This window comes from Nelumbo lutea, chromosome 1 (assembly GCF_056320005.1).
Source record: "Nelumbo lutea isolate HS-2025 chromosome 1, American lotus-T2T, whole genome shotgun sequence".
In the NCBI taxonomy this organism is placed as follows: domain Eukaryota; kingdom Viridiplantae; phylum Streptophyta; class Magnoliopsida; order Proteales; family Nelumbonaceae; genus Nelumbo; species Nelumbo lutea.
In genome coordinates this window covers 67322078-67347724 of record NC_142684.1, presented here as the reverse complement: position 1 = coordinate 67347724, position 25647 = coordinate 67322078, and the positions used below count along the sequence as shown (strand labels likewise).

Genomic DNA, 25647 nt, shown 5'->3' with positions numbered 1-25647 from the left:
CTTGGCAGTTTTATTAAATTGGCTTTGCAAGTACGCATGCGGTAGGATTATACATGCGGTAGGTTTTTGTAGTTTGGTTGTTTTCCCACCATCAATGGAAGCAAGGTGCCTGAGCTGAAAATTCTTATTAATATCGGGCTAGCATTTGAGCTCATCGTTGGTGTGTTAGTTGGTTTATTGGAATAAAATCCCCAACCAACACTTTGGGCTAACATAACCTTCTGCTGCGGAATTGGGATCTTCTCCTCGTAAAGCACACCTCATACTGAACTCACAATCACATTCCACCTTATATCTCATAAATAATAATAAATACTAGTACGAAAGATGTTCCACCTTATATTAGTACGAAAGATGTTCCACCTTATATTGAGAATATCTCATAAATAATAATAAATACAACTACGATACATGTTCCTAAAACACACTGACACAGCCAATATACAACATACAATGTATCGGATTGGATTTTCAAGGGATGGGCACGTGGTACTGAATTTTGTGTAATTCCTCCCATTCAGTGGTATCATTTTACATTGAAAATCAGTTTATATCGGCTGAACTCATTGATAGTATTAATCTATTAGAAAAAAAAATCTATATCCATTTCAAAAAATAAATAAACAGATTTTAACTGATTGAGATTTAAATTTAAGCGTACAACCAATATTAATAAATGCACCAGAATTAAAGCATTTGTATGATACATACAAATTTGTTATATCAATTGCTAAGCATCATACTAATATGTATCTAAAAAATGCCTCTTTTTATAATATATATAGTATATATTCTTATAAGACATACTTTTGTACCTTCAATCATCAACACAAGTAATCAGCTTAAAATTGCCTTTCTATATACACACCCTTTGCGACACTGACACTTTGAACCTTAAATTTAAGTTATGAGATGACACAAGTTTTCAGTCCAACACTGAATTAGTCAGATGTCAGTTTATAGACAAACGAAAAATCGTTCTCTATAAAGAATAAACCTATCTTCAAATTTTAGATTTCATTTATTTTTAAAGAAGGCTTATTACATTCAATAAACGACATGCGATACAGTGTAAAAGAAAAAAATACGACCCTGAAAGACTGAAACAAACTGATCCCTTAGACCTAGAGAAGAGAAGCAACGAAGAATAAGATAATATAAGAGACAATAAAATTCATGAATCTGTTAGAAGGCAAAGGAGCTGAATAGTTGTTGTAAGGTAGATACTGGTAAGGCCTTGGAGGGGGATATTGGCAGCACTGAGCAACAGGTGGTGGTGGGCAATTGTCTTGAGCAGGCGGTGGGGGAGGAGTTACATGTATTGAGTTGCCTGACTCAGGCAGTGGTGGTGGTGGGCAATTTTCTTCAGCAGGCGGTGGAGTTCCATATAATGGGTAGCCTGACTCAGGCAGTGGTGATGGTGGTGGAGAGGGGTTATGGCATGGATACGGACAGGTAGAGCAATCGAAGCATGCATTCGATGATGGGGTACCATCACCGGAAACTTCCCCAGTCTCGCCACAGCTACCACCGGAGACTGAAAGCCAAAGAGCAACAAGGAGTAAGAACTTCACCAGTGACATCCTGTTTCCAACCTCTTAAAGATTGCTTTATTAACAGTAGAGATGGAGCGTAAAGAAAACAGGAGACGAGGATGGTGCTCTATCTTGCCTCACCAGTCATCACCACCGACTTTTATAGGCAATCAAAGAACTCTTGGATATTTGATCTCAATCTCTCACTTGTAATTTGGACTCTTTGTCTTCTTTCCTTTTGAATTCTGGATTCGGTGCCATACTGCCACATGGTCGCCCAGTTCGTCACACTCCTATCTACATGTCAGTTGATCTCGTGAAGTGCGGAGTTCATGTTTAGCTTTATTTGCATGAACAAACACATTATATCTCGTTTTTCAGCCAGATCACCCATCTTCTTTAATACCAATTACACTTTCTCTTTTAAGCATAAGATGAAGAAATATGAAAAGCTACATTCAAAAAAAATTACTTAATGATACATAAGGAATGCTATAGTATTTGACATTTGAAAAAATTATTTCCTATGGATGGTTACCAGATTTCTGATAATGGTTAAAGTCCCGGGTGTTGAAGTACATGTATCCAGGTTTAGCAGAAAAACTTGTTGTAGATATAGGGGCAAACCCAGCATACGCCCCATCTATCTTTGCTAGGCAAATGTCAGAAAAGTACTTGAAGAGCTCGTGACGTTGGACAAACGGTTGAGCTGCATATTCTTCAATTGGCATCCACTGAAGCAAAAACAGAGAAACAAAACCTGAGGATTCTGAATAAAGAAGGAAAACATTGAAGCATTGTTGAAGTTATTCTTCATTTGACCTAATATAGACATTTGTGCACAGCACTATTCTACATGTAAGTATAGAAAAGAATCAAGCAGTCTAAAGAACAACATCTATTAGCTAGGACATCCATGCCTAGTTTGAATTTTGAGCAACAAAATAAATACTTTGCGGAGCCCATCCAATAGAGACACCAGTATACATGCACTGTATATTGCTTAAGCAGCAGAGAACAACTTCACATTCTCCACTTTCGACTCTAAAATCCATCATCTATTTTTAGTTACTGTTCCTTTTCTTTTGCCAAGAGGTTACCATACTATGTCTTGTCAGACAACTAAAATCCACAAGAATAATTTCAAAGAGGTGAGACAGAGTACACATGAAAGACGAAAACCAAGTAAATGGTTGCATAGATCAGTGAAGTTAAAGCATCTAAGCTACTTTACGTGGAATACTTTCCAACCTTTTCTCAAAATTGTGAAAGAAGCTTCATATTTTGTTATCAATCAATCAGGAATTACCTGGGCTGCCTCAATCTCTAAATCTTGCTTCTGAATCTCAAAGGAGAGAGGACGCAACATGCACAGGAAGAATAAATCTGACTTCTCAAAAAATGACTTGTGGCTTTGCCTATTAAGTACAAAAAAAGAGTCTGAGAAGGCCTCATAACTGAAACAGATACTAGGAAAAACACATTAAATGGATAACCAGTAAACTTCCAGATGACATGCTTCTATACTAAAACCAAAGGAAATATCCTTTTACATGATTGTCATTACATACATCATTAGTAATTAGTGCCAATACATGGCAGCTAAAACATCAATATGTAGTGCATATTCAGGAGGCAGTTTCAACCATCCCGGCAGTAGACATTTTTCTGGATGTTCTTCCAATAATTATGAATGTGATGTAACTGATCCTAGTTGAAATTCATCAGAGTGCAATATAGACCTTTACCTGCAAAGTAGCATTTCAAACTAATACATTATACAGCTTCAATTTGTTTATTCCGTTTCTTTATCTATTTACAATCCTTATTTTAAGCATTATCTATTATTTGAGCATAATACTTTTATCGTGGATAATAATTTCATTGCTTTCTTCTGTTTTTTTCCTCCAACCTGTACATTTGGACCAAATTTATCAAATTCAGTAAAGCATGTAAAATTGTAAACAAACATCTTTTCTATGATGTTTATTTTTCTATTTTCTATATATACAGGAAGGCTTGTTTTATAATTCATAGCCATAGATGTTTAATCATGTGTCTGTCTGAGAGAGAGAGAGAGAGAGGGAGAGAGAGAACCAAGGATGATAATAACCGCCAGTTGAGAAATTCAGAGCTGAGGCCTATATTTTTTGTCAAAGACCTGTCTCAGCCTAGGCCCAGATATAGGACTAGCTAAGTGCTGACTTCAAAGATCTAGGCCTGGTATATAAAGGTCGTCACCTGATGCCGGCCCCAGCTATATGGGATCTTGGGAGTGGTCACATTGATAAAAGACTTAATCACTGGCATTTTTAGCATAAGGTGGGTGCTCTACTAAAACTTGAACCTGCATCCTCATACTTGTCAGTCAAAGATTTTGCCATCACACCTAACAAGTCATTATTCATTATATGAAGGGAAAAAAAAAAGTTGATTAATTGGGTCAGGTAAGAAGCTTTCCCTACATGGCCTGCCCTATTTTTTCCACATGGAGGAATGATGTGGCAGACTCTAACCATCCATCATGTAGGTAACCCTCTACATTGGCCAAGTTTTTAATCCACCAGTGTGTTAGCCTTGTGTGTCACTTTTCATTGGTGATCTCTGCAGAAAATAGTAGCCATTCAAAGTTACAACTTTTCAATATAAGGGCCCATTCTTTTTTTGGATTTTGAGAGGGGGAAACGTTGGTCAATGGGATTTTGGTTCCCATTGACCAAGATACCATGTTATTTTTTCAGATTTATGTGAGGTCCATGGAAAATTTATTTTCTCTGGGTATCACTTACCTGGGTCTCCAAGGTGAGTGGATAACTTTCCCACCTGGGGGCAAAGTTGCCAACACTTGGACAGGACAAAATTGCCCCTTTTAATAATGGCATTTTATGGAAAAAATGGTCATTTTCTTATTTACCTGAGAAATAAAATAACATGGGTAAATGCACTGATCCGGTTAAGATTTCCCAGGAAATACTTACCCTGGTAAGTGCATTTACCCAGGTAACTTCCTGAAAAGCAAATGGGGCCTAAAAATTTCCACAAAACAAGGGCTTATTGTAGGAATGTGGCAAGTGATTTGGAGATGAAATTTAACTCAAGAACAGAGGTCAGCATGACAACTAATGAGGCCCTTTTTGGCTCCCAACCAAATATCCATGCTGAAGAGCCCTGGATTGCTTATGTTATTATGATGGGTTGAGTTTTAGAAATATGGACATAACAAATAATTGATCTGGGTAAGTGGCTGTGGAGATTCTGACAACAGGCAACAACCTGACGGACAAGAGTCATTGTACCCAAGAATGGGGAAGCTCCATTTGGTTGGTATTCTAGGTCTGTCAGCTCTTAGAGTCTAAGAAGGTCCTTATGATTTCTAGCTCTCCATGGAATTCTAAGTGGAGGATGTCATAAAAATCCATATTTAAGAAGATAATTGGAGTGTCTTTAGTAAATTGTGCAAACTATGTACAAAACTATACCACGCTTCCGCCCAGGTGGGCAACACAGTTAAGGACACCTATGCTGTTTATTGAAACTCAATAAAGTAGGGAAATTAATGAATGTGTGGTTCTAATTCAGAAGAATGATCAAGCTCTTACATTTTCCTTGATGGAAGGAGAAATCCTGATGGAAATTTGTAGGTCCACTCTTTCTATGTGGCTAGCAATAAGCATAATTAATTCTATAAATGCAGACTGTGCTTGGGGCAAGCAGGTCCCACCTGCAATAGAGGCTTTTGTAGCTCCTTTTTTATGAGCTTCTTATGGTAGACCACTTAACAATGGAGGTCTTGTCATTCCTAATCAAAGTTTCATGTGCAAGAACTTGGAGGAATCGGCATATCATCTGTTTCTCCAGTGTCCATGGCAGCCCCACTTTGAAACTCTTCTTATTCCTGATTGTTTTCTCCTGGTTTTCTCACCATTCAGTTAGAGAGGTCTGCTTATCATGGCCAGCAGTGGATTTTGGATCTAGACAGGCTAGCTGTGGGTTACGATTCCAAGTGCCATTTTCTAGTGCATATAAGGAAGGAAATGTATCTTCACATTTTTTTGATAATAAAGGAAAATTTTATTAAAAGAAAAAGAAGAAAATACAAAGCCAGGTGATAAAAATTCACCAAGAGGGGAGAGAGAAAAAACAACCATTCCTAAAACTCACCAAGGGAGAAGAGAGAGAAAACAACCATTCCTCCCGTGTCCAAGAACCCCTATTTTAATCTGAGAAGATACTAAACATAGAACTCCCTGTCAATAACATCAAACCAATAGCAACTGTCTCCCAAAAATAACACAACTCAACTAAACTAAGCCTTATCCCAACCATATGGGATCAGTTACATGAATCCTGTTCCACCATTCTGCTATGTTCAGTGCCATGTCCATTTTATTATGGGCTCTTAAATCATTTCTCACTAATTCAACACGTCCTTTTTGGTCTTCCCCTAGTTCTAGACCCCTCGACTTTTTATAGATCACTTCACCTCACTAGCAATGCTTTAAAAACCGACCCGGAGGCCAAAACATTTTTGCCTCCAGGTTGTGGGCACCAGTCTTCAAGTTGAACAGTCAGACCATGCCACATCATCTCTCTATATATAAGCATATTCATATATGTATATATGTATATAAACACATATTTTATCAATAAATAATGCATAATTATATTCTACATATAGTATATGTATTATTTAATATTTAATTTATATTTTTAATTCAGTTTTTAATTTAAAAAATTAAAAATTGTAATTTGAGGCCAAAAAAGGGTTTTTTTTACAAAAATAACAGGGCTCAAAAAGTTATCCAAAAATAAAAAAACAGATCACCCCAACTGGACATCCAAGTGAAAAGTTATGACCTTCGGAAGCTTGCATTCACTTTTAGTGTGCACCCCATGCCGTGACCCAATCACCAAGTCAAACAGATCAACAGTTCAACCACCTGGGTCAGGTGGTTTTTGAACAGGTGAACGGTTTTTGACTGAATGCCAAGTTTTAAGAGAACTGAACCCAGAATCATGGCTGAGTGACAGTTTGGACTTTGGACAGTTAGACCAGCTAGGTCAACGGTGGGTTGAAAACATTGCTCACTAGTGCTATAGCTGATCTTCTTTGCACATAACCAAACCATCATAGTCTACTTACCCTCATTTTATCACCTATTAGAGCTATTCCTAAGTTCCATCAAATAAGTTCAATTTTAATCCTGACATTTCTAGTCTTCCCACTCATCCAACTAAAATGTTTATAGATTATGAAACACCTAACTCTGTACATTTTTTTTTTATCAGCAACACAAATTTAAAAGGATGTGTACAACAAGAAGTTGTGGGTAGACGAAAAGTCCACAGAAAGCCCACTAATACAATACAGTCCCAAGCTAAACCCAACAAAGAAGTTCATTAATTACAACAAGCCCTAAAGGACCCAAAGAAAACCCCACTAACTATAACATAGACCAGAACATAGATTGTCTTTGAACTCCTTGCTTAGCTAGACCATCAGCCATGCTATTAGCTGATCTCCTAATCCATCTAATTTGAATTTCCATGTCTTCAGAAGCCTGCTTAAAGTGCCTGAGCTCATTTCTTAGCCTCCAGATTGCTCCTTCCCCTTTTTTTCAGCCAGTTTACAACTACTTTTGAGTCCCCTTCAATAATCAACTTGTTAATCCCCAACTCTTTAGCTTTCTCAACACCATACTGCTACCTTCAGTTCTGAATTCACCACATCGCCATGCTGAATAGGGCCTGAGAACATGGCAATGATATTTCCATTCTCTTCCCTTATTCCCCTTGAAGGGATGAGAGATCCATCGTATGGATGCCCAAATCTTGCGGAATAAAGGGGCGAATTTCAAAAATTTTTCTCTCCCTTTCAACTGGGAATCACATTCCCTATTTAGAAAATCATATTTTCAATGATCAATCTTGAACCATAAACTGAACCAGATCTGAACCAAAAGGAGTAGGAGAGGAATATACCTAATACGGAGAAAAAGTATCTCCCAACGAAGGTGTTCACACCCAAGGAAGGATCCAAAGACTGCTCCCACTGAAGATGACGCAATGCAGGATGGAGCAGAATCAGTAGTATTCTTCTCCAAGAATTATGTCCTTCACAAGAAACAGCATTATGGCACATGAGCACAGCTTCCTATCAATTCTTTCTCAAAGAACTGATGTCAAGATCGAATCTTGACTTCTCCCACAACTGGAGATCGAACTGGATGTCTGGCGGCTGCAGGAAGGAGGCGGTAAGAAAGATCTTTGCAGGGATTGCAAAAATTTTTCTTCTGTGATTTCAGCTCTGAAGAGGATTTGATTATGTGTGTCATCTAAAGGCTGCCGCCCCCTCCTTCTTTTGTAACCCTAAAAGATCAGCTCCTAATCCAATTAGGAGCTGCTGATCCAAATCATATTTGGATCAGACCTCTCTTTAGGTGATAAGGACAAACCCTTATCTTATCTGCAGATTAGATCAGCCTTCTCCTAATCTCATTAGGAGGTTTCTAGATCCGAATCATATTCAGATCTGGACTCTCTAAGTGGATAGGGTTAAGACCCTATCCTATCTGCTGATCCATCTCAGAATTCGCCCATATTTAACTTATTAAATAAGTCCAGTTCAAAATGGGCCTTAGGCCCATTAAGCTTATGTGCTCATTTAACCTTCCTAACTGCTGCCCAGTTGGGCTTCCTTGTATGGCGTGGGACCCAAGCATTGATCTACACATCAGCAACATGGGTTCGGCCCAGCCTTTGTTACAAGGCCTGGCCGAATACACTGTTATGGATAGTGCACCCCTTGAAACCCATCAAATGGGCTCTACGAGCCCAACACTTACCCTAAGTGGTCCCTGGGCCAAACCACCATGTAACACCTAGGGACTATGGACAGATGCAAGATTAGCCCATCAGGTATTATCCTCAATGGTCTTACACTTAACCTCTCAGCCCTTAATGATCAAACACTGCCCGACAAGAGAGGACCTCTCCCTCGGCTGCAAGGAACAATGTTGCACCCTCTACTTATATGGATCCCGAGAATTAAAATCTTTTTGCAAACATTTTAGAAACCATAATATATATACTTTTATATCTCATATAAAATATACTTTGCAAAACAAATCTCAACGATTGAAATCGGCTGCCGGCAGTCTTGGTTTCCATCAGTGAGAGTGCATCCCCGATCATTACCTTTGTCCGACAAAGGGGCTGGTCCTGTCACTGTGATCACCCACTCAGATGAATTCTCAAATTGTCCCAACATACCCAAGTTTTGACCCCTGCTAAGGATCTCACTGATTGGTACATCAAAGACAACCCAATCCGACACCTAGTGCAGTATCATAATCGAGTCTAGGGGTCGGGTGTAACTTTTCAGTTTTGCCCATCAATCTCCAAGGTCCAGGGCAATACTGGAAATCTGGTCCAGTTCAAAGATTCAATTAATCCTACACTATATGTGCCTAGGGTCTCACCTTGGCAACCGAGACAGGCCACCCCAACCGACTTGGTGGCACAACAGTGTCAGTCTTATCAGGATATGTCTCCCCAGACCGACCCACTGGCTGTAAACATTCTAAATTAACACGAGTCTCATTAAGTGTCCAGTTTAAGGGTATTACATAGAAACATACCAAGGGAACATGAATCAAATATGCACTTTTATTCATTTACAATAAACTCATAAAGTACATCATTCTGATTGAAGCTAAGGGCATACAAAACTGTCCAACACCCCTACCAATACCCAATGGGACAGGGTTTCCCAAACAGCTATCATCAAAGTGTAGTTTCTTCCACCCAGCATCCGGAGGGACCAGAAGAATTCAGTTACAATAGGTCTTCTAGAAGCAATGTTTGCAATTGTTCCCCATGATCTGAAGAAGTCTTCTGGCTTAAAATCTACAAGAAATTTCAAAGTTTTTACCCAATGTGCCACCCTTATAGTTACCACTTCAATCAAATTACTTGCTTAACCATTTTACAAAAGTTTTCTTTTGGTCTAAGTGGTATTCTCCTACTCTAATTTTATGGACAACATCCTATGCAATCTCTCCCTTGTTATGGATTGCTAAATAAAGGTAATAAAAGAGGTCATATTTAGATACCTTTTGATCTCCAATCCTAAAGGTGCCATAATTTCCAGTCCTATTATTGTTAAATTTACTTTTCATATCAGCATATATTCTGCTTTAATCCTGCTTATTGTAAAATCTCTTGTTTCTAGGGCACTTGTCCATAGATCCAATTTTGCATTTAATAAGTCTCTAGTTTCATCAATTAATGTTATGCCACCAATGTCTCCCAAAAATAGCATGCCACAACTAAATTCCATGGTTCCTTGGATGACTTCTATTCAGCATAATAATTCACATCTCTAGGACACCCTCCGCTTCATTTTACCACTCTTATTTGCACATCCAACTCTCACTTCCTTCTATTTTTCCTTCAAAACCAAGTGCAAATTCCCCCACCCCTACCTCCCACCCTTCCTATTACCCCATCCTCCAGTTTTTACTTGTTACTTCATTGCTATTGTATAGCTCCTGTTTTCTTCTATCATCTCTCCCACCCCCACCTCCACTTCAAAAATCACCCACCCCTACCCTTACCTGATAATCATCAAATCCCACCCCAGCATCCCTCCAAACATTATTTCCTTTTTTAAGTTCTAACTCTCTCTTCTCCCCCCGCCCCCTTTATTTCTTCACCACTAGAAACTATCCTCTCTATATGCTGTTTGTCTTGTTCACCAAATTTTTTTACGATAAAGACAAAGATCTTACTCAAGTTTGGGAAGATGCCAGCATTAGTCAGATGGATTCGATTTGTAATTTGGTGGCATACTATTTTGGGTGTAGAGGATACTATACTGTAAAGCTTTCTTGTCTATTTTGTAAAAGGATTATTGCTCATCTTCACACATTTATATTAATGTTGTTTTTGCTCACATATCAAAAAATGGCATGTTATATCTTATGTTTTTCATTTACATCCCCATTAAGAGTTAGAACACTATATTCTGCCCATCATAACCATCCTGGCCTGTCCAGAGAAGATAAGTTGTGAACCATGTGATTTTGAACGTGAGAACAAAAAAAGGTGAATTCAACAGGCCTGAGCCAAACCTGTGCAAGCAATCTGGCCTGGCTCCTGATCACCCCTAATAAAATTATTACCCCAACTTAATGGAAGACAAATTGAAAGAAAGATTGTTTCTGAGTCACAGCATTAAGGTTCAAGAGGACATCAATACGCTAATTCAATAATGGAAGGACAATAGTTAAAGAATCCCAAGATGGGGGCTGAATCAAGTTACCAACTTACCATGTAAAAGCAGTTGAATATACCTAATTAATGACACCCTTTTTTGTTTAATGTGTGTGTGTGTGAGGGAGAGAGAGAGAGAGAGAGAGAGAGAGCAAGAGAGATGATTTTCTACCTGAATGCTAGTACTTCAACAAATTCTGCATCAATCTGTTACAATAGAAACCAAAACTCACAGTAAGATCATCCATACTGTCTTTAATATATTGAAAATAATGCATACTAGAAAGTTCACTTTTTTTGCTGGACTAAAAGGTTCGCTCAAAACCATGTATTGTATGCTTATCACTTACTCCTGTCTCTTCTTTGACTTCCCTGACTGCCCCCTTACAAATATCTTCACCCTATCATAAAAGTATTCATTTAAAGGTGAAAGATAAAATATGTGTTTTGTCATATTCTTTAAAGAAAGATGAAATCACAAATTTCAGGGAACAGACCTCATCAACAACTCCAGTAGGAAACTTCCAAACACCTGTTCCTCGGAATTTGCCACTCTTTTCCTGGACTACTAGCACCTACCAAACAATGAAATTTGCAGAACGAAAACAACTGAGCCATCACAACTAGGTTAAGAAAATGAAAATATAGACCACAGTCTAGATAGAAGCTGCCCTAAAGGAAGGTAGAATTAGTAAAGCAATATAACAGTGGAAGAAAGAAGGTTAAACAAAAGCACAAAACAATCCTATAAGTCTCCTAGTGGAAGAGTCAAGTTAGATAAATGTAAGGGAGCCTTCTTTCCAGCCACTACAGTATACCATGGTTCAAAGTTTCAGTCTTGTTTAGGCATTTCACCATGTGCAAATAAGGGATTACATAAATTTTGCTTAGGTATCCAGAAAATCTGAGGAAACTAGAGAAACAATAGGAAAGAATATGGAATTTATTTATATAACTTTAGAAATATTAAAAAAGATAGAATCATGCACTAAACCTAGAAAAATAACAATCCTTTTGTATAAAATAAACAATAGAAAAAAGCTTAAATAGACATTGATAGGAATATCTAATTATCATCATGAAAAGTGAGTATCCTTAAAAACCAAATATAACCAATGTATATCCTAATTCCTTCACTTTTAGGTTCTCAAAAATCATTTTATTTTGTTTTGTTTTTTGAAGCTGCATCTCATGCCTCTTGGTGGGAAGCCTTCGCTGTGTAACTCTTTTGTTGGAGTCCAGATCTTCTGACCACAACACATTGCTGGCCACACTAATCTCACACATCGGGAATATCGGTGATATGAAGTACAAGAGATGTTCCCAATGTGCCGCTGGATGAACATGGCCAGAAATGTGCTGTGGTCAGCAGACCCTAACTCCTTTTATTGATCTTTAATAAATCTTCTACTATTTATCAAAAAAATATTCTCAAAAATCATCTCCATCTTGAATTGTGAGGACATATTAACTACTATTATGATTAGTGAAGTCTTAAATTAACTATTGAACTAAATTTTTAAACAAACATTTTAGCATGAGTTGTTGATCTAGGGTTTGTAGAAGAAGAAGGTTTTGAATGAGAGGTGTGTATATTCACACTCTCAAACTTACTATTTATACTTTGAAGAAAAAATTATAAGAAATCCCTTACTTGGGCACCCAAATACAAAAAGATGATGAAAAGACTAAAACACCCTTGCCCAAGCATTACCAATACTCCCCCTCAAGCTGAACATATATGTCAATCATGCCCAACTTGACAAGGTTCTTAACAAACTTTGGATGGTGAACTCCTTTAGTGAGGCAATCAACTAGTTGGTCTTACAAATGAAAGGCAAATCTCTATGGTAGAAATTCTTTCTCTAATAAAGTGTCTATCCACCTCAATATGCTTTGTACGATCATGTGAACAGGATTCTGAGCAATATATATTGTTGCTTGATTGTCACAATAAAGTCTCATTAGAGTATCTACTTGGATGCCTATCTCAGTCAATAAAGTCTTCAACTAGAGTAGTTCAGACACTCCATGAGTCATTGCCCTATACTCTACCTAAGCACTAGAATGAGCAAAAACTGATTGTTTCTTACTTCTCCATGAAACCACATTGCCTCCAACTAAGGCATAGTAACCAGATGTAGATCTTCTATCATCAATGGACCCTGCCAGCCAGCATCTGTGCAAGCCTCAATTTTTAGATGACCATGATTGGAATACAACACCTTTTTACCAGGGCATCCTTTTAGATAAGCTAAAATTCTATTAACTACTTGCATGTGAGATATCCTGGGTTCATGCATATATTGTCTAACTACTCTAACAGCATAAGATATGTCAGGTCTAGTCAAACAAAAATACTAGAGACAAGCCACAAATCTTTGATATATCCCTCTATTTAGAAGAACTCTGACATAAGATATGTCAGGTCTAGTCATGCATATATTCTCCTTTAATAGCACTCAACTTGTAGTTAGGGTCAATTGTATTTTTTACAAGCTTACGCCCCAATTTCCCAACTTCATGGAGCAAGTCAAGAACATTCTTCCTTTGTGAAAGAAAGATCCCCTTCTTGGATCTTACAACTTTAATGCCAAGAAAGTATCTGAGATCACTAAGATCCTTAATCTCAAATTCTAAAATAAGGAAGGATTTTAACTGAGATATACATGTGATGCCATCGCTCATCACAACAATGTCATCAACATTGTTACTCTACCATAAACTCTTTTTATGAACAAGGTGTGTTCTACCTAAGATTGAGAGAATCCAATCTTTAAGACAACATTTCTAAATTTGTTAAACTAGGCATTAGGGGACTGTTTGAGCCCATACAAGGAATTTTTCAAGCAACAAACTTTTCCTTCACAGTTAGGAAAGCTTACCCCAAGTTGTAAGTCCATATAAACTTGTTGTTGTGGGTCCCCATTAAGGAAGGCATGATCACACGAACAGAGTTCATTTTAGTAACTGGAGCAATGGTTTCCGAATAATCAATGCCATAAGTCCAGGTGTATCCATTGGCCACAAGCCGAGCCTTGTACCTCTCAATTGAGCCATCTGCCTTGTGCTTAATAGTGTAAACCCACTTACACCTGATGGGAATCTTATCCTTGGGACAAAGAACAATCTCCCAAGTCTGGTTCTTTATTAAGGCCTCCGTCTCTTGATTCATAGCTTCCTTCTAATGAGGGGACTACATTGCCTTTGTAACACTACGAAGAATGGAAAAAAAAAAGAAATGACAGAAATATAGGCACAATAGAAGGATGAGAGAGCATCATAAAACACAGTTAGTATTGGATACTTGTTGCATGCCCTCTTCCTTTTCGGATTGCAATAGAAAGATCAAGGTTAGGATCAATAACAAAATTATCAGAGGGTTCAAGATTACCCAAGTTTGGAACTCTAGGAGATCAAATTGTGATAGGCATTCAACTTCAAGAGCTACCCTCTTCCTACACCCGACGAAAAACTACTACTGGGACCGAGGCCAATACACTAGAGGAGGAGGAGGAGAAGGAATACCATCGTTACAAGAATGAGAGGAAGGAGGAATAGGATAATAGAAGAGAGTCCAATCTCGTTTGTTTGTTCTCTATAGTCTATTTCGGAACAAACTTTTGTTTCAAAATATGTTTAACTCATTTTCAAAGTTGAACCTTGAACTCAGTTTCACCATCTTCAAGGTCCTTCCACAGTAGAGCCTTTAAGTGATACATTTATTCCCAAATAAACTATAGAGAAGAAAAATACATGGCCATAGATCTCTCCCTTTGATGCATACTACAAACCTCCCTCTAAAGTTGGTACACTCTAGTAGTATCGTTAACCTAGGAGTAAGTGGCAACAACCCTATCCCAAATGTCCTTAGCAATTGGAAAAAATATGTAGTTACGGGCAATATGAGGTTGCATTGCGCAAATGAGCCATGACATTACAAGGGAAGTTATCTTGCTCCCACTTTGCAAATTTCAAATCTTCAAGTTTTAGCTTCACCTCCTTTCCAATAATGAATCCCAGTTTACCCCTCCCTATTATGATAACCTTAGCAAATTGGGACCACTCCAAAAAGTTGGTTTCATCAAGTTTAATAGTGGTTATTATACCACTAGAAATATATGTATTACCCGAGAGTACATTAGAACCCATTTATACATCCTTGGATGATTTCGTACTCTATAAAAACACTTTCTCATCAACCAAAGGGATCCCCAATACTCAACCAAAGTAAAAGGACCCAAGAAGATAGGTTACGACACAATTAAGAGACACAAGGAGACCTAGTTAGGTTACTGATGAGGGAAGATTTGACCCGACCTCTTGACCACCCAACACGTAGAAGCAACCAAGGGTGACCTGGCAGAAGCAACAGCTCGGCACGGCAGTACGCCCAAGGCACGAGCTCCGAGAGGAGGAACCAGCGGTCCGAGCTCCCCAAAAAGAGCCCGAACTCTCCCTTTGACCCTGAGCCTTACGAGGAGCGCAGAGGGCAACAACCCGAACTGGCCCACCCCAGGGCAGCTCGGGCCACACTTCTATCTGAACTTAAGATTTCACCTCGCACACCACTCTAGCACTTCGTCTCCAGGCCGCCGAACTGAACAAACGTACCTGACACCAAAGGAGTCCGTACCCTGAGGCGGCGCACCTGACTGACTTAGGATCTGACGCTTGACAGCCACACTTCAACGGCCACCTGCCACCGCCACCTCCAGTCACAGAGACGGCTCCGACAAAGAGAGCAGTGGCGGTTGTCTGCCCCAGCAGAGGTGATGACACCTGAACTGGCAAAAGTGCAGAGGTAATGATACCCGACCTGGCAGGAGCTTGGGAGTGAGTGCGCGAAGTGGTTATAAAGGCCCTCTTCCCCCCAAGAAGGAAGGTACGTGATAACTTTGCGCCACCTGGTTTCTTATCTTGCCTTTGAGAGAAAACTAACTTGAGCTTCGGAGCACTCTCACCGGGTTCCTCCCCGGAGACTACTCGCTTTCTCCCCCGTTTCAAGCACCTTTTGCTCCAGTCAGAGGCAAGATTGTTGACAGCTAGGACCGACCGGATTGCGCTCCATCAATTGACGTTGTCTGTGGGAAACGCTTCTAAAAGCCTCCCTCTAAAACTTTCATAACACCTTTTTTTCCAAGAAACTCCAACACCCATGGCTTCTTCCAGCAATGCCGGACATAGCACGGAGATGAACGCCACCGGGGAACAACTTCAAGTCCCCGTGGTGTGCATCGGACAGTTCACCATCCCCCTTCCGGTGGATGGGATCCCCAGCCTGAATGCGCCACGAACAGTGGCTCCCGTGAATCTTCCCGCCATGAACGTCCCCCTTCCTCCCCCTGTTGGAACCACCTTTGTTGAACCAACCATTGTTCCCCTGGCAACTAGCCAGAACCAGCTTGATGACCTGGTGCATGGCATGCGGGCCATCCAAGCCCAAATGCAGCAGCTTCAACAACATCAAATCTACCAACAGCAGATGTTGCACCATGTATCCCAATACCACTACCAGCAGCAGTTCCCCCAACTGCCTCAAAGTCAGCTCCCACCTCGACACCCCGCCATTAGGCGAGCCAAGCCCTCCCCTCAAGGCGGGCGCACCCACTAGGAGGCTTCCCAAGCTCAGGCCCCCCAGGCTCGGAGCCCCTCTAGAAGCCAGGCTTTATCCCCCAACAGGAGAGAGAGAGCGGCTGCCCCCGCCTCGCCACGCGCTAGCGGACCAGGAACCCGATCCATCAAGTCAAGATCACCTCGCCGCTCTCAGGACGGGCCCCTGCACACCGAAAACCGGTTCAGTGCCTTAGCCGCGGACCACCCCCAGCAGTCCAGGCCCATCAAGCTTGGGAGCACCAAGGCAAGCAATGCCAACACCGGGCCTTCCAAGCAACAGAGGCGCCGCCTGCGAAGCCGCCAAACTGCAACCCGCGTCCTGCCCGAGCTCCGAGGTGAAGAAACGAGCTCCGAAGAGGTAAAGGCTGCCCCAATCCTCTCAATCCCTTCCCCCCTGTCATCAGAACTCCTTGCAATTCTTATGCCCAGAGACTTCAAACTCCCCCCACTCGACAAGTATGACGGGTCCTTTGACCCCAGCGACCATGTCGATGCCTTCCAGTCCCAGATGCACCTGGCTAGGGCCAGCGAGTCATGTATGTGCATAGCCTTCACTACCACCTTCAGAGGAGTGGCTCACACCTGGTACAGGAACCTGGCCCCCGGGTCAGTAAGGAGTTGGGCCCAATTCGTGCAAGTCTTCACCACACACTTCGTCACCAGCAAGTGGTGCCCCCAGACCGAGGAGAGCCTCCTCGGCATGGTCCAGAAGGAAGGGGAGCCCATCCGTAGCTACATCAAGAGGTTTAACGACGCATGCCTACAGATCCCACGCTTGGACCCCACAGTTCAGCTCGCGGCAGCCAAGATGGGGGTAGCACACAAGGAGTTCAAGTGGCACATAGTGGCCAAACAGCCCGTGACCATTGCTGAGTTCCTTAAGCTCGCGGACAAGTTCATGCGAACGGAGGAGGAGATCAACCAAAGGACTGGGAGCGGATTTGAAAAAAGGAAGAGAGAAGAACTCCCCAATCAAGGCGACAACCAGAAGGATCCAGCTCGGGCGTCGAGACCAAGCTAGCCATTCCGAGCTTCCATGGCAGGTCGGACAGACTACATGCCCTTGAACACGAAGCGGGCTGAGATCTTGATGACGATCAAAGACGCCTCGTACGTAAAGTAGCCACCTCGCCTAAAAGGGAACCAAAACGAGAGGAACAAAAACTTGTACTGCAATTTCCATAGAGACCATGGTCATAGTACCGAACATTGTAATAATCTCCGGGACGAGATAGAGGGTCTCATCCGTCGCGGGTACTTGAAAAATTTTGTACAGCATAATAATAATAATAATAATAATAATAATAATAATAAGACAGGTCGGCAAGGGGAGCATGGTAAGGATGCCCCCGAGTCCAGCAGCAGGCCGGCCGAACCATCGCAAAGACAGCCTCGGAAGAGAGGCCAGTTCGGGGAACCATCCACGTGATAGTGGGAGGTTTGGTAGTAGTGGGTTGTACTTCGGCAGCAACCCGGGCATCACTTCGCGAAGCTGCCCGAGAAGAACAGAACCCTCCGAAGAGGCCAAAGACGGAGGAACCGATTTTCTTCACGGAAGACGATGCGCGAGGGGTCCACTACCCACACGATGATGCGCTTGTCATAAAAGTAAGGATCAACGACTTCGAAGTCAGGCGCGTGCTTGTTGATTAAGGCAGCTCGACGGACATTCTCTTCAAGTTGGCGTTTGACCAGCTTCAGTTGCAGAGAAGCGAGTTGAAGCCCGCAAACACTCCTCTGGTGGGCTTCAGCGGAGAGGAAGTCAGGCCCCTCGGGAAAATAATGGTACTTGTGGAAGTCGGCACATGGCTCTGTGCGGTTAGACTCAACCACAATTTCCTGGTGGTCGCGACCCCCTCCCCATACAATGCCATAATAGGGCGGCCAATCACTCATGTCCTATGGGCAGTGATCTCCACCTACTACTTGGCAATGAAGTTTCCTACAGACTTCGGTGTGGGGGTAGCGCGGGGCAACCAACTTGAGTCACGCAAGTGCTATGTTGCCGCCCTAAAGGGAAAAACCAAGGTGGCCGACGACCGCGAACTGGAGCGGCCTACGGAGCAAGGCGAAGAACGAGCTTCGCCCACAGAAGAAACGATCACAATCCCAACTTCAACCGCGAACTTGGCTCGGACACTACAGGTTGGTGCTTCCATCCAGGAACCTCTACGATCCGAACTAGTAAGTTTCTTACTTTAAAATTTAGATATTTTTGCGTGGTCCGCGACCGATATGCCCGGTATTGACCCCAGCCTTATAACTCACAAACTTAATACTGACCCTATAGTCAGACCCATTAGACAGAAGAAACGCAACTTAGCCCCAGAAGGCTGGAGGGCAGTTGATGAGGAGGTTGAAAAGCTCCTCGCAGCAGACTTCATAAGGGAAGTTCATTACCCGAGCTGAGTAGCCAACCCAGTTCTGATAAAAAAAGGCAAACTGCAAGTGGCGCATGTACGTTGACTACACCGACCTGAACCGAGCTTGCCCGAAAGATTGCTTCCCCCTCCCCAGAATTGACCGCCTAGTGGATGCAACCTCGGGACATGAGTTGCTAAGCTTCTTGGACGCCTACTCGGGCTACAACCAAATTAGGATGGACCAGTCCGACGAGGAAAAAACCACCTTCATAACCAAGTTCGGCCTGTATTGTTACAAGGTCATGCCCTTCGGACTGAAGAATGCTGGGGCGACCTTCCAAAGACTCGTGAATAAGCTGTTTCAACCCTTAATTGGCACGAAGATTGAATGTTATGTAGACGACATGGTCGTCAAGACACCGTTTTCGCATGAATTAATACAAGACTTACATTCTGTCTTCCAAATTCTGTGTCAATTTAGCATGAAACTAAACCCAAACAAGTGTGTCTTCGGAGTCACCTCGGGTAAGTTCCTAGGGTACATCGTCAACCAGCGCGGTATTGAGGCCAACCCGGACAAGATAAAGGCCATCCTAGATATGAGACCACCCCAAAAAGTAAAAGAGGTTCAGAGGCTAAATGGCCGCATAGCCACCCTAAGCCGCTTCATGTCCAAGTCGGCAGACCGCTGCCTGCCTTTCTTTAAAGCAATTAAAGGCAAAGGGTTCGAATGGACCCGAGACTGCCAGCTCGCGTTTAACGAGCTAAAAAACTACCTCGCTAGTGTGTCGGTCTTAACTAGGCCCAAGGAGGGCGAGGTCTTAGAACTGTACCTCTCGGCAAGCGACGAGGTGGTCAATTCGGTACTAATAAAAGTAGACCGGGTCCAACGACCCATCTATTTTGTTAGTAAAATTTTGCAGGGAGCAGAGAAGTCTTACTCAAGCCCGAGGTTTCCGGTCGGCTTACGAAGTGGGCCATCGAGCTCAGCGAGTACAACCTCCAATATAAGCCACGGACTACTATTAAGGCCCAAGCCTTAGCAGATTTCATCGCCGAGTGCACGTTCATCCCCGAAGTCCCTAGGCCGGTTGAGCCCGAGATCCCCAGTTTAGGTGAGCCCGGAGCTCCCAGGCCAATAGATTCCGAACCCCGTGAGGTAGCAGCCAGGGTGACATCTCTCCTAGTTAGGCCAAACGTGAACTGGGATGAGGAGCCCTGGATCCTTCACGTAGATGGCTCCTCGAACCAACAGAGCAGCGGGGCTAGAATAGTCCTACGCGGCCCGGGTGACACAAAATTGAATGCGTGCTACGCTTTGAGTTTGTGGCATCCAACAACGAGGCGAAGTACGAGGCATTGATAGCCAGGCTGGCCCTAGTGCAAGAGGTAAGAGCGAAACACAGTTATCTGCAACGATTCCAAGCTTGTGGTCAACCAGGTTACGGGCGAATACGAAGCACGCGAGCTAACTATGATCGCCTACTTGGCAAAGGTAAAGGAGGCTCTGCTTAACTTCCAGTCACACTTCATCAAGCAAATCCCGAGCTCAGAGAACACTGAGGCCAATGCCCTGTCCCGGTTAGCCAGCACCATTCACAACGCCATGAGAACCATGTACATAGAGGACTTACCTCGGCCTAGCATTCTCGGGGGGGGCAGAGGAGGTCGCTCCTGTCCTTGAAGCCGAGCCGAGCTGGATCGACCCACTCGCGAGCTTCTTGCTAGATGGGACCCTCCCTGCGGATCGCAATGCAGCCAGAAGGGTGCAACGCCAGGCAGCCAAATATGTCATAATAGACGAACGGCTGTACCGACGATCCTACACGCTCCCCTACCTACGTTGCTTGCGACCTTCCGAAGCCGAGCTCGTACTCCGCGACACTCATGAAGGTCTGTGCGGCGGACACTTGGGGGGCAGGGCCCTCGCCCAAAAGGCACTTCACCACTAGGTCAAATGATGAGGTACTTAGCCAAAAAAATTGATACATCACAAAAATTGGTACGTGACCAGAAACGGTTACATCAATGGCGCCGTCTGTGGGAACACGCTACAAAAAGCTAAGTTCTCATCCTACAAAAGCTAAGTTCTCATCTTACCAAAGCTAAGTCCTCACTTTTTAGAAATTGAAGCTATCGCTTTATAGTTTACATTTTTTATGAACTCAAAGACCATGCAGAGAGCTAACAAACTAAGTAGCTCTAACAACCTTACTTTCAATTCAGATAAAGCCTCATCAATCCTCTTCGCAAGGTCCCCCCTACAAAGATGAGCTCTTCGTGGCTTCCGTGGGAGTTGGCGGCCAACAGACTACATAGGCGCCCTTACTGATCGAGCCTTCCAAGGCTCCCGTGTGAGCTGGCGACCTAAAGTTAGTAGTGCTGCCCCCGAAGGTCGAGCTCCTAGTAGCTTCTTGTAGGAGTGGGTGGCCGGCATTACGAAGTTGATGCAGCGCAATGCCCTAAGGCACCCACCTTGTCGCTCGGCACCTTACAGGTAGCTCGGCACCTAGTCAGTTTGGCACCTCACTGGTAGCTCGACACCTGGTCAACTCAGCACCTCGCAGGCAGCTCGGCACCTGGTCAGTTCGACACCTCACATGTAGCTCAACACCTGGTCAGCCCGATACCTCACAGGTAGCTCAACACCTGGTCAGCTCGGCACCTCACAGGCAAAGCCTACGGGCCACATTACTGCTTAAGACCTGGTCGCCTCTCCGGCACGGACAAAGTCAAAAAATAGTAGACTACGAGTCACTCCCAAAAGCCTACGGGCCACATTACTACTTAAGACCCGATCACCTCTCCGACACGGGCAAAGTCAAAAAAGAGTAGACTACGAGTCACTCCCAAATCCTACGGGCCACACTATTGCTAAATACCCAGTCGCTTCCTCAGCATGAGCAAAATCAGCAAAAGTGAACTATAAGTTGCCCCTAGAGCCTAAGGGCTACACTACTGAACTGGCGGAGACCTCACCTTACTGGCAGCTCGCCACATACAGGTAGCTCCCAAAGCCTAAGGAATTGGATCAGTACTTACTAGCTCATCGACTTACGGGCCAAAAGAAATCTACTTCCTTCGCTGAGTTACTCTCAACTCGGGAGCGGGGGGCAAATGATGAGGGCAGATTTGGCCCTCCAATGAAATTACGACACGTGGCACCTCGTGAAAACTAGGCAACACCCAGGCAACAACTTACCAAGTTGGTGTCCCACCTAGGCACCAGCCTGGCCGGCCTGGCGTGACCTCCACGCAGCCTACGGGCAGCCTGCATGCTGCCTGGCGCGCGGCCTGCGTGCTGCCTGGCGCGCGGCCTGCACGCTGCCTGGCGCGGCCTACACGACCTGGCCGACCTGGATCAGCCTGGCACATGATCCGACCTGGCCGACCTAGCTGCCCATGAGACGCCCACCGATGAACTCGGTAAGCATACCCCACGAGCTCGGTAGCTCACCAAGGAGCTCGCCAAGGAGCTCGATAGCTCACCAAAGCTCGCCAAGGAGCCAGGCAGCTCAGTAGAACTCGCCACAAGCAGCTCGGCATAGCCCAAGGAGCTCGGCATAGCTCCCCCAGGCAGCTCGCCACTTGTAGGGTAGCTCGGTACAGAAGAGTAGTTTGGCGTATCGCAGGAAGATCTCCTACCTGACAACCTGGCCCAGACACCGACCCGCCGACTGACACAGGCGCCAACCTGACAACCTGGCCCAGGCGCCGACCTGGCCGCCTGACACAAGCACCAGCCTGACAACCTCGAGGAGTTCACCACCGTACCCCGGTTCTAACGGGATGTGACAAGTCTTACCGTTTGAAGGCTTTTCACCCACCTAACCCGCGATGACTCCATTATATAAAGACCTCACCCCCCAAAGGGGAGGGAAGATGGAAAAAATAGAGGTAATCCCTACTCTCTAGCTCTCTCATTTCTCCAATATCTTCTTCAAGCTCTCTACAATTAGAGTGCTAACTTAAGCATCGGAGAGTCCCCGCCGGGAAAATACCCTCGGGTCCTCTGATTCAATTCTCACAGGTCCCTCAGCTCCCACTGCCTACAAAGGAAAGAAGATCACCTCATGCATGGGGCAGTCGGGTTGCGCTGCACCAGGGAGTTCGCCACCAAGCAACTCTCCACCAGGGAGTCCGCCACCAAGCAGCTCTCCACCAGGGAGTTCACCACCAGGCAGTTCTCCACCAGGGAGTTCACCACCAAGCAGCTCTCCACCAGGGAGTTCGCCACCAGGCAGCTCTCCACCAGGGAGTTCGCCACCAGGCAGCTCTCCACCAGGGAGTTCGCCACCAGGCAGCTCTCCACCAGGGAGTTCGCCACCAGGCAGTTCGCCACCAGGGAGTTCGCCACCAAGTAGCTCTCCACCAAGGAGCTCGCCACCAAGCAGTTCTCCACCAGGGAGTTCGCCACCAAGCAGCTCTCCACCAAGGAGTTCTCCACCAGGGAGTTCGCCACCAAGCAGCTCTCCACCAGGGAGCTCGCCACCAAGCAGTTTTCCACCAGGGAGTTCGCCACTAAGTAGCTCATCGCCAAGGCACTTCACCACCAGGTCAAATGATGAGGTACTTAGCCAAAAAAACGAAAGAACGGAAAGCAAAACAAAAGGCAAGTCTCTGAGCAAGGAACCTACCCAAACTCAGGCCGGCCTAGATGAGTTTGGCCTCCGTCAAATAATAGTGGCATTTTGGCCCAAGCTGGGCCCATTCCCGGAGGCCCTTTTTCGTCTCCCTATCTAGCGTAACACCAGGATCAGGGGCAGCCAACCCCCACCCGGTTTGGAATGGCCACCCCGTTGCACTTCGCACCCCTAAGTAGTCCCGTTTCCACGCCGGGACCTTGTTGGGAAGATCGTGTAAAAGCTTGAATCCCGGGCGAGGAGACAGGTAGTACGCCCGCCTACGCCCGGGAAGTGGACCCGCTTGTTTCTTAAGCATTAGAATGGAAGAAAAGATCTCTAGGTCTAAAGGCAAAATGTGTTCGCAAAAGAGGGAGATAGTCCCAACCAAATTGCGGATAGAATTCGGGTGGAGCTGACCAACGGTGACGCCAAAGTGGTTCATAACCTCGACAATCAGAGGGTGGAAAGGTAGGCGCAGCCCAACACTGAGCTGCTCCCGGAATATCACGATCTCATCAGGACTGTGTTCCCAAGGGAAGTCGCCCGAGGGTATAAAGTAAGTATACTCCCTAGGCAGGTTGAATTGGGTGATAAGGGAGTACAGCCCCTCAGGCGTCATGGTTGAGGGCCCAAACTTGTCTAATGTCCGACCTCGACGGGAGGAGGACGCCAAACTACCTGAGGCGACTCGGCCTACGGGTTCGATCTCTTCCTCGAGCTCCTCCTCGAGCTCTACCTCGAGCTCGCTAAGGCTGTCGGGGGATGCAGCTCGGTTCGTAGAACCTGCATCTGACCCCCTCGAATAACTGTCTAAGTTGTCTGAGCTAGACATCGGGAGGAAAAGAATACCAGGAACAAAGTACTGACTCACCCGGAAAAAGCAAACGGACTACGGAAGGTTGACGCGAGCTAAAAAACTTGGACGCAAGCTAAAAACTTGGACGCGAGCTAAAACTTGGACACGAGCTCAAGAAGCAAACGTAGGAGAATGGCAATGAAAAGCGATTGGGGGTCCCCCACTATTTATACCTACAGTGACCGAAAACCAATGGCTTTGATCGAGGCAAATCCAACGGCCCACGATCAAGCTGACCGCATGCCTCATAAGACCAAGACGTGACTGGCCGCACGTCTTTCGAAACTGAAGCAGCGCCGGCGCACGTCTCCCATCATTGAAGGCAGCAGCGGCACGTATTTCAAATTTGAAATAATGCCTGCTGTCACGTCTCCCAGTGGCGCGTCTTTCAAATTTGAAATAACGCGCGTTGTCACGTCTCCCAGCATTTAAAGACAGGATTGGCGCATTTTCTGACTTTTTGGCGCTCGAGGAACCCGGAAATCTCCTAACGAATGCACACTTCACGCTATCAGTCAACCGGTTTGAAGTATGGGTCAAATCCACCCATCACCTCGCGAACTCCCCGCGCCAGGGCAAGATCCATAGCGCGAGGAATGGGGGACAATTGATGAAGGAAGATTTGGCCCGACCTCTTGACCACCCAACACATAGAAGCAACCAAGGGTGACCTAGCAGAAGCAACAGCTCGGCACGGCAGTACACCCAAGGCACGAGCTCCGAGAGGAGGAACCAGTAGTCTAAGCTCCCCAAAAGGAGCCCGAACTCTCCCTTTGACCCCGAGCCTTACGAGGAGCGCAGAGGGCAACAACCCAAACTAGCCCACCCCAGGGCAGCTCGGGCCACACTTCTATCCGAACTCAAGACTTCACCTTGCACACCACTCCAGCATTTCGTCTCCAGGCCACCAAACTGAACAAATGTACCTAACACCAAAGGAGTTCGTAACCTGAGGCGGCACACCTGACTAACTTAGGATCTGACGCTTGACAGTCGCACTTCAATGGCCACCTGCCAACGCCACCTCTAGTCACAGAGACAGCTCCGACAAAGAGAGCAGTGGCGGTTGTCTGCCCCAGCATAGGTGATGACACCCGAACTGGCAGAAGTGCAGAGGTAATGATACCCGACCTAACAGGAGCTTGGGAGTGAGTGCCCGAAGTGGTTATAAAAGGCCCTCTTCCCCCCAAGAAGGAAGGTACGTGATAACTTTGCGCCATCTGGTTTCTTATCTTGCCTTTGAGAGAATACTAACTTGAGCTTCGGAGCACTCTCACCGGGTTCCTCCCTGGAGACTACTCGCTTTCTTCCCCGTTTCAGGCACCTTTTGCTCCAGTCAGAGGCAAGATCGTTGATAGCTAGGACCGACCGGATTG

The 25647-nt window shown here is 44.6% G+C and overlaps 1 protein-coding gene across 1 annotated transcript in view; it reads right to left on the bottom strand.

Moving 5' to 3' along the window:
- Positions 1–1908: 1908 nt before the first annotated feature.
- LOC148875054 (nudix hydrolase 2-like) overlaps positions 1909–25647 on the bottom strand; it is a 39159-nt gene continuing 15420 nt past the window's right edge. Inside the window, exons 5-9 of the mRNA XM_088964133.1 lie at positions 11309–11386; positions 11162–11212; positions 10984–11018; positions 2845–2953; positions 1909–2269 (exon numbers count right to left, since the gene is read on the bottom strand). Of these exons, the coding sequence (XP_088820259.1) occupies positions 2060–2269; positions 2845–2953; positions 10984–11018; positions 11162–11212; positions 11309–11386 (483 nt within the window). The 3' untranslated portion in view covers positions 1909–2059. The remainder of the gene's footprint in view (positions 2270–2844; positions 2954–10983; positions 11019–11161; positions 11213–11308; positions 11387–25647) is intronic.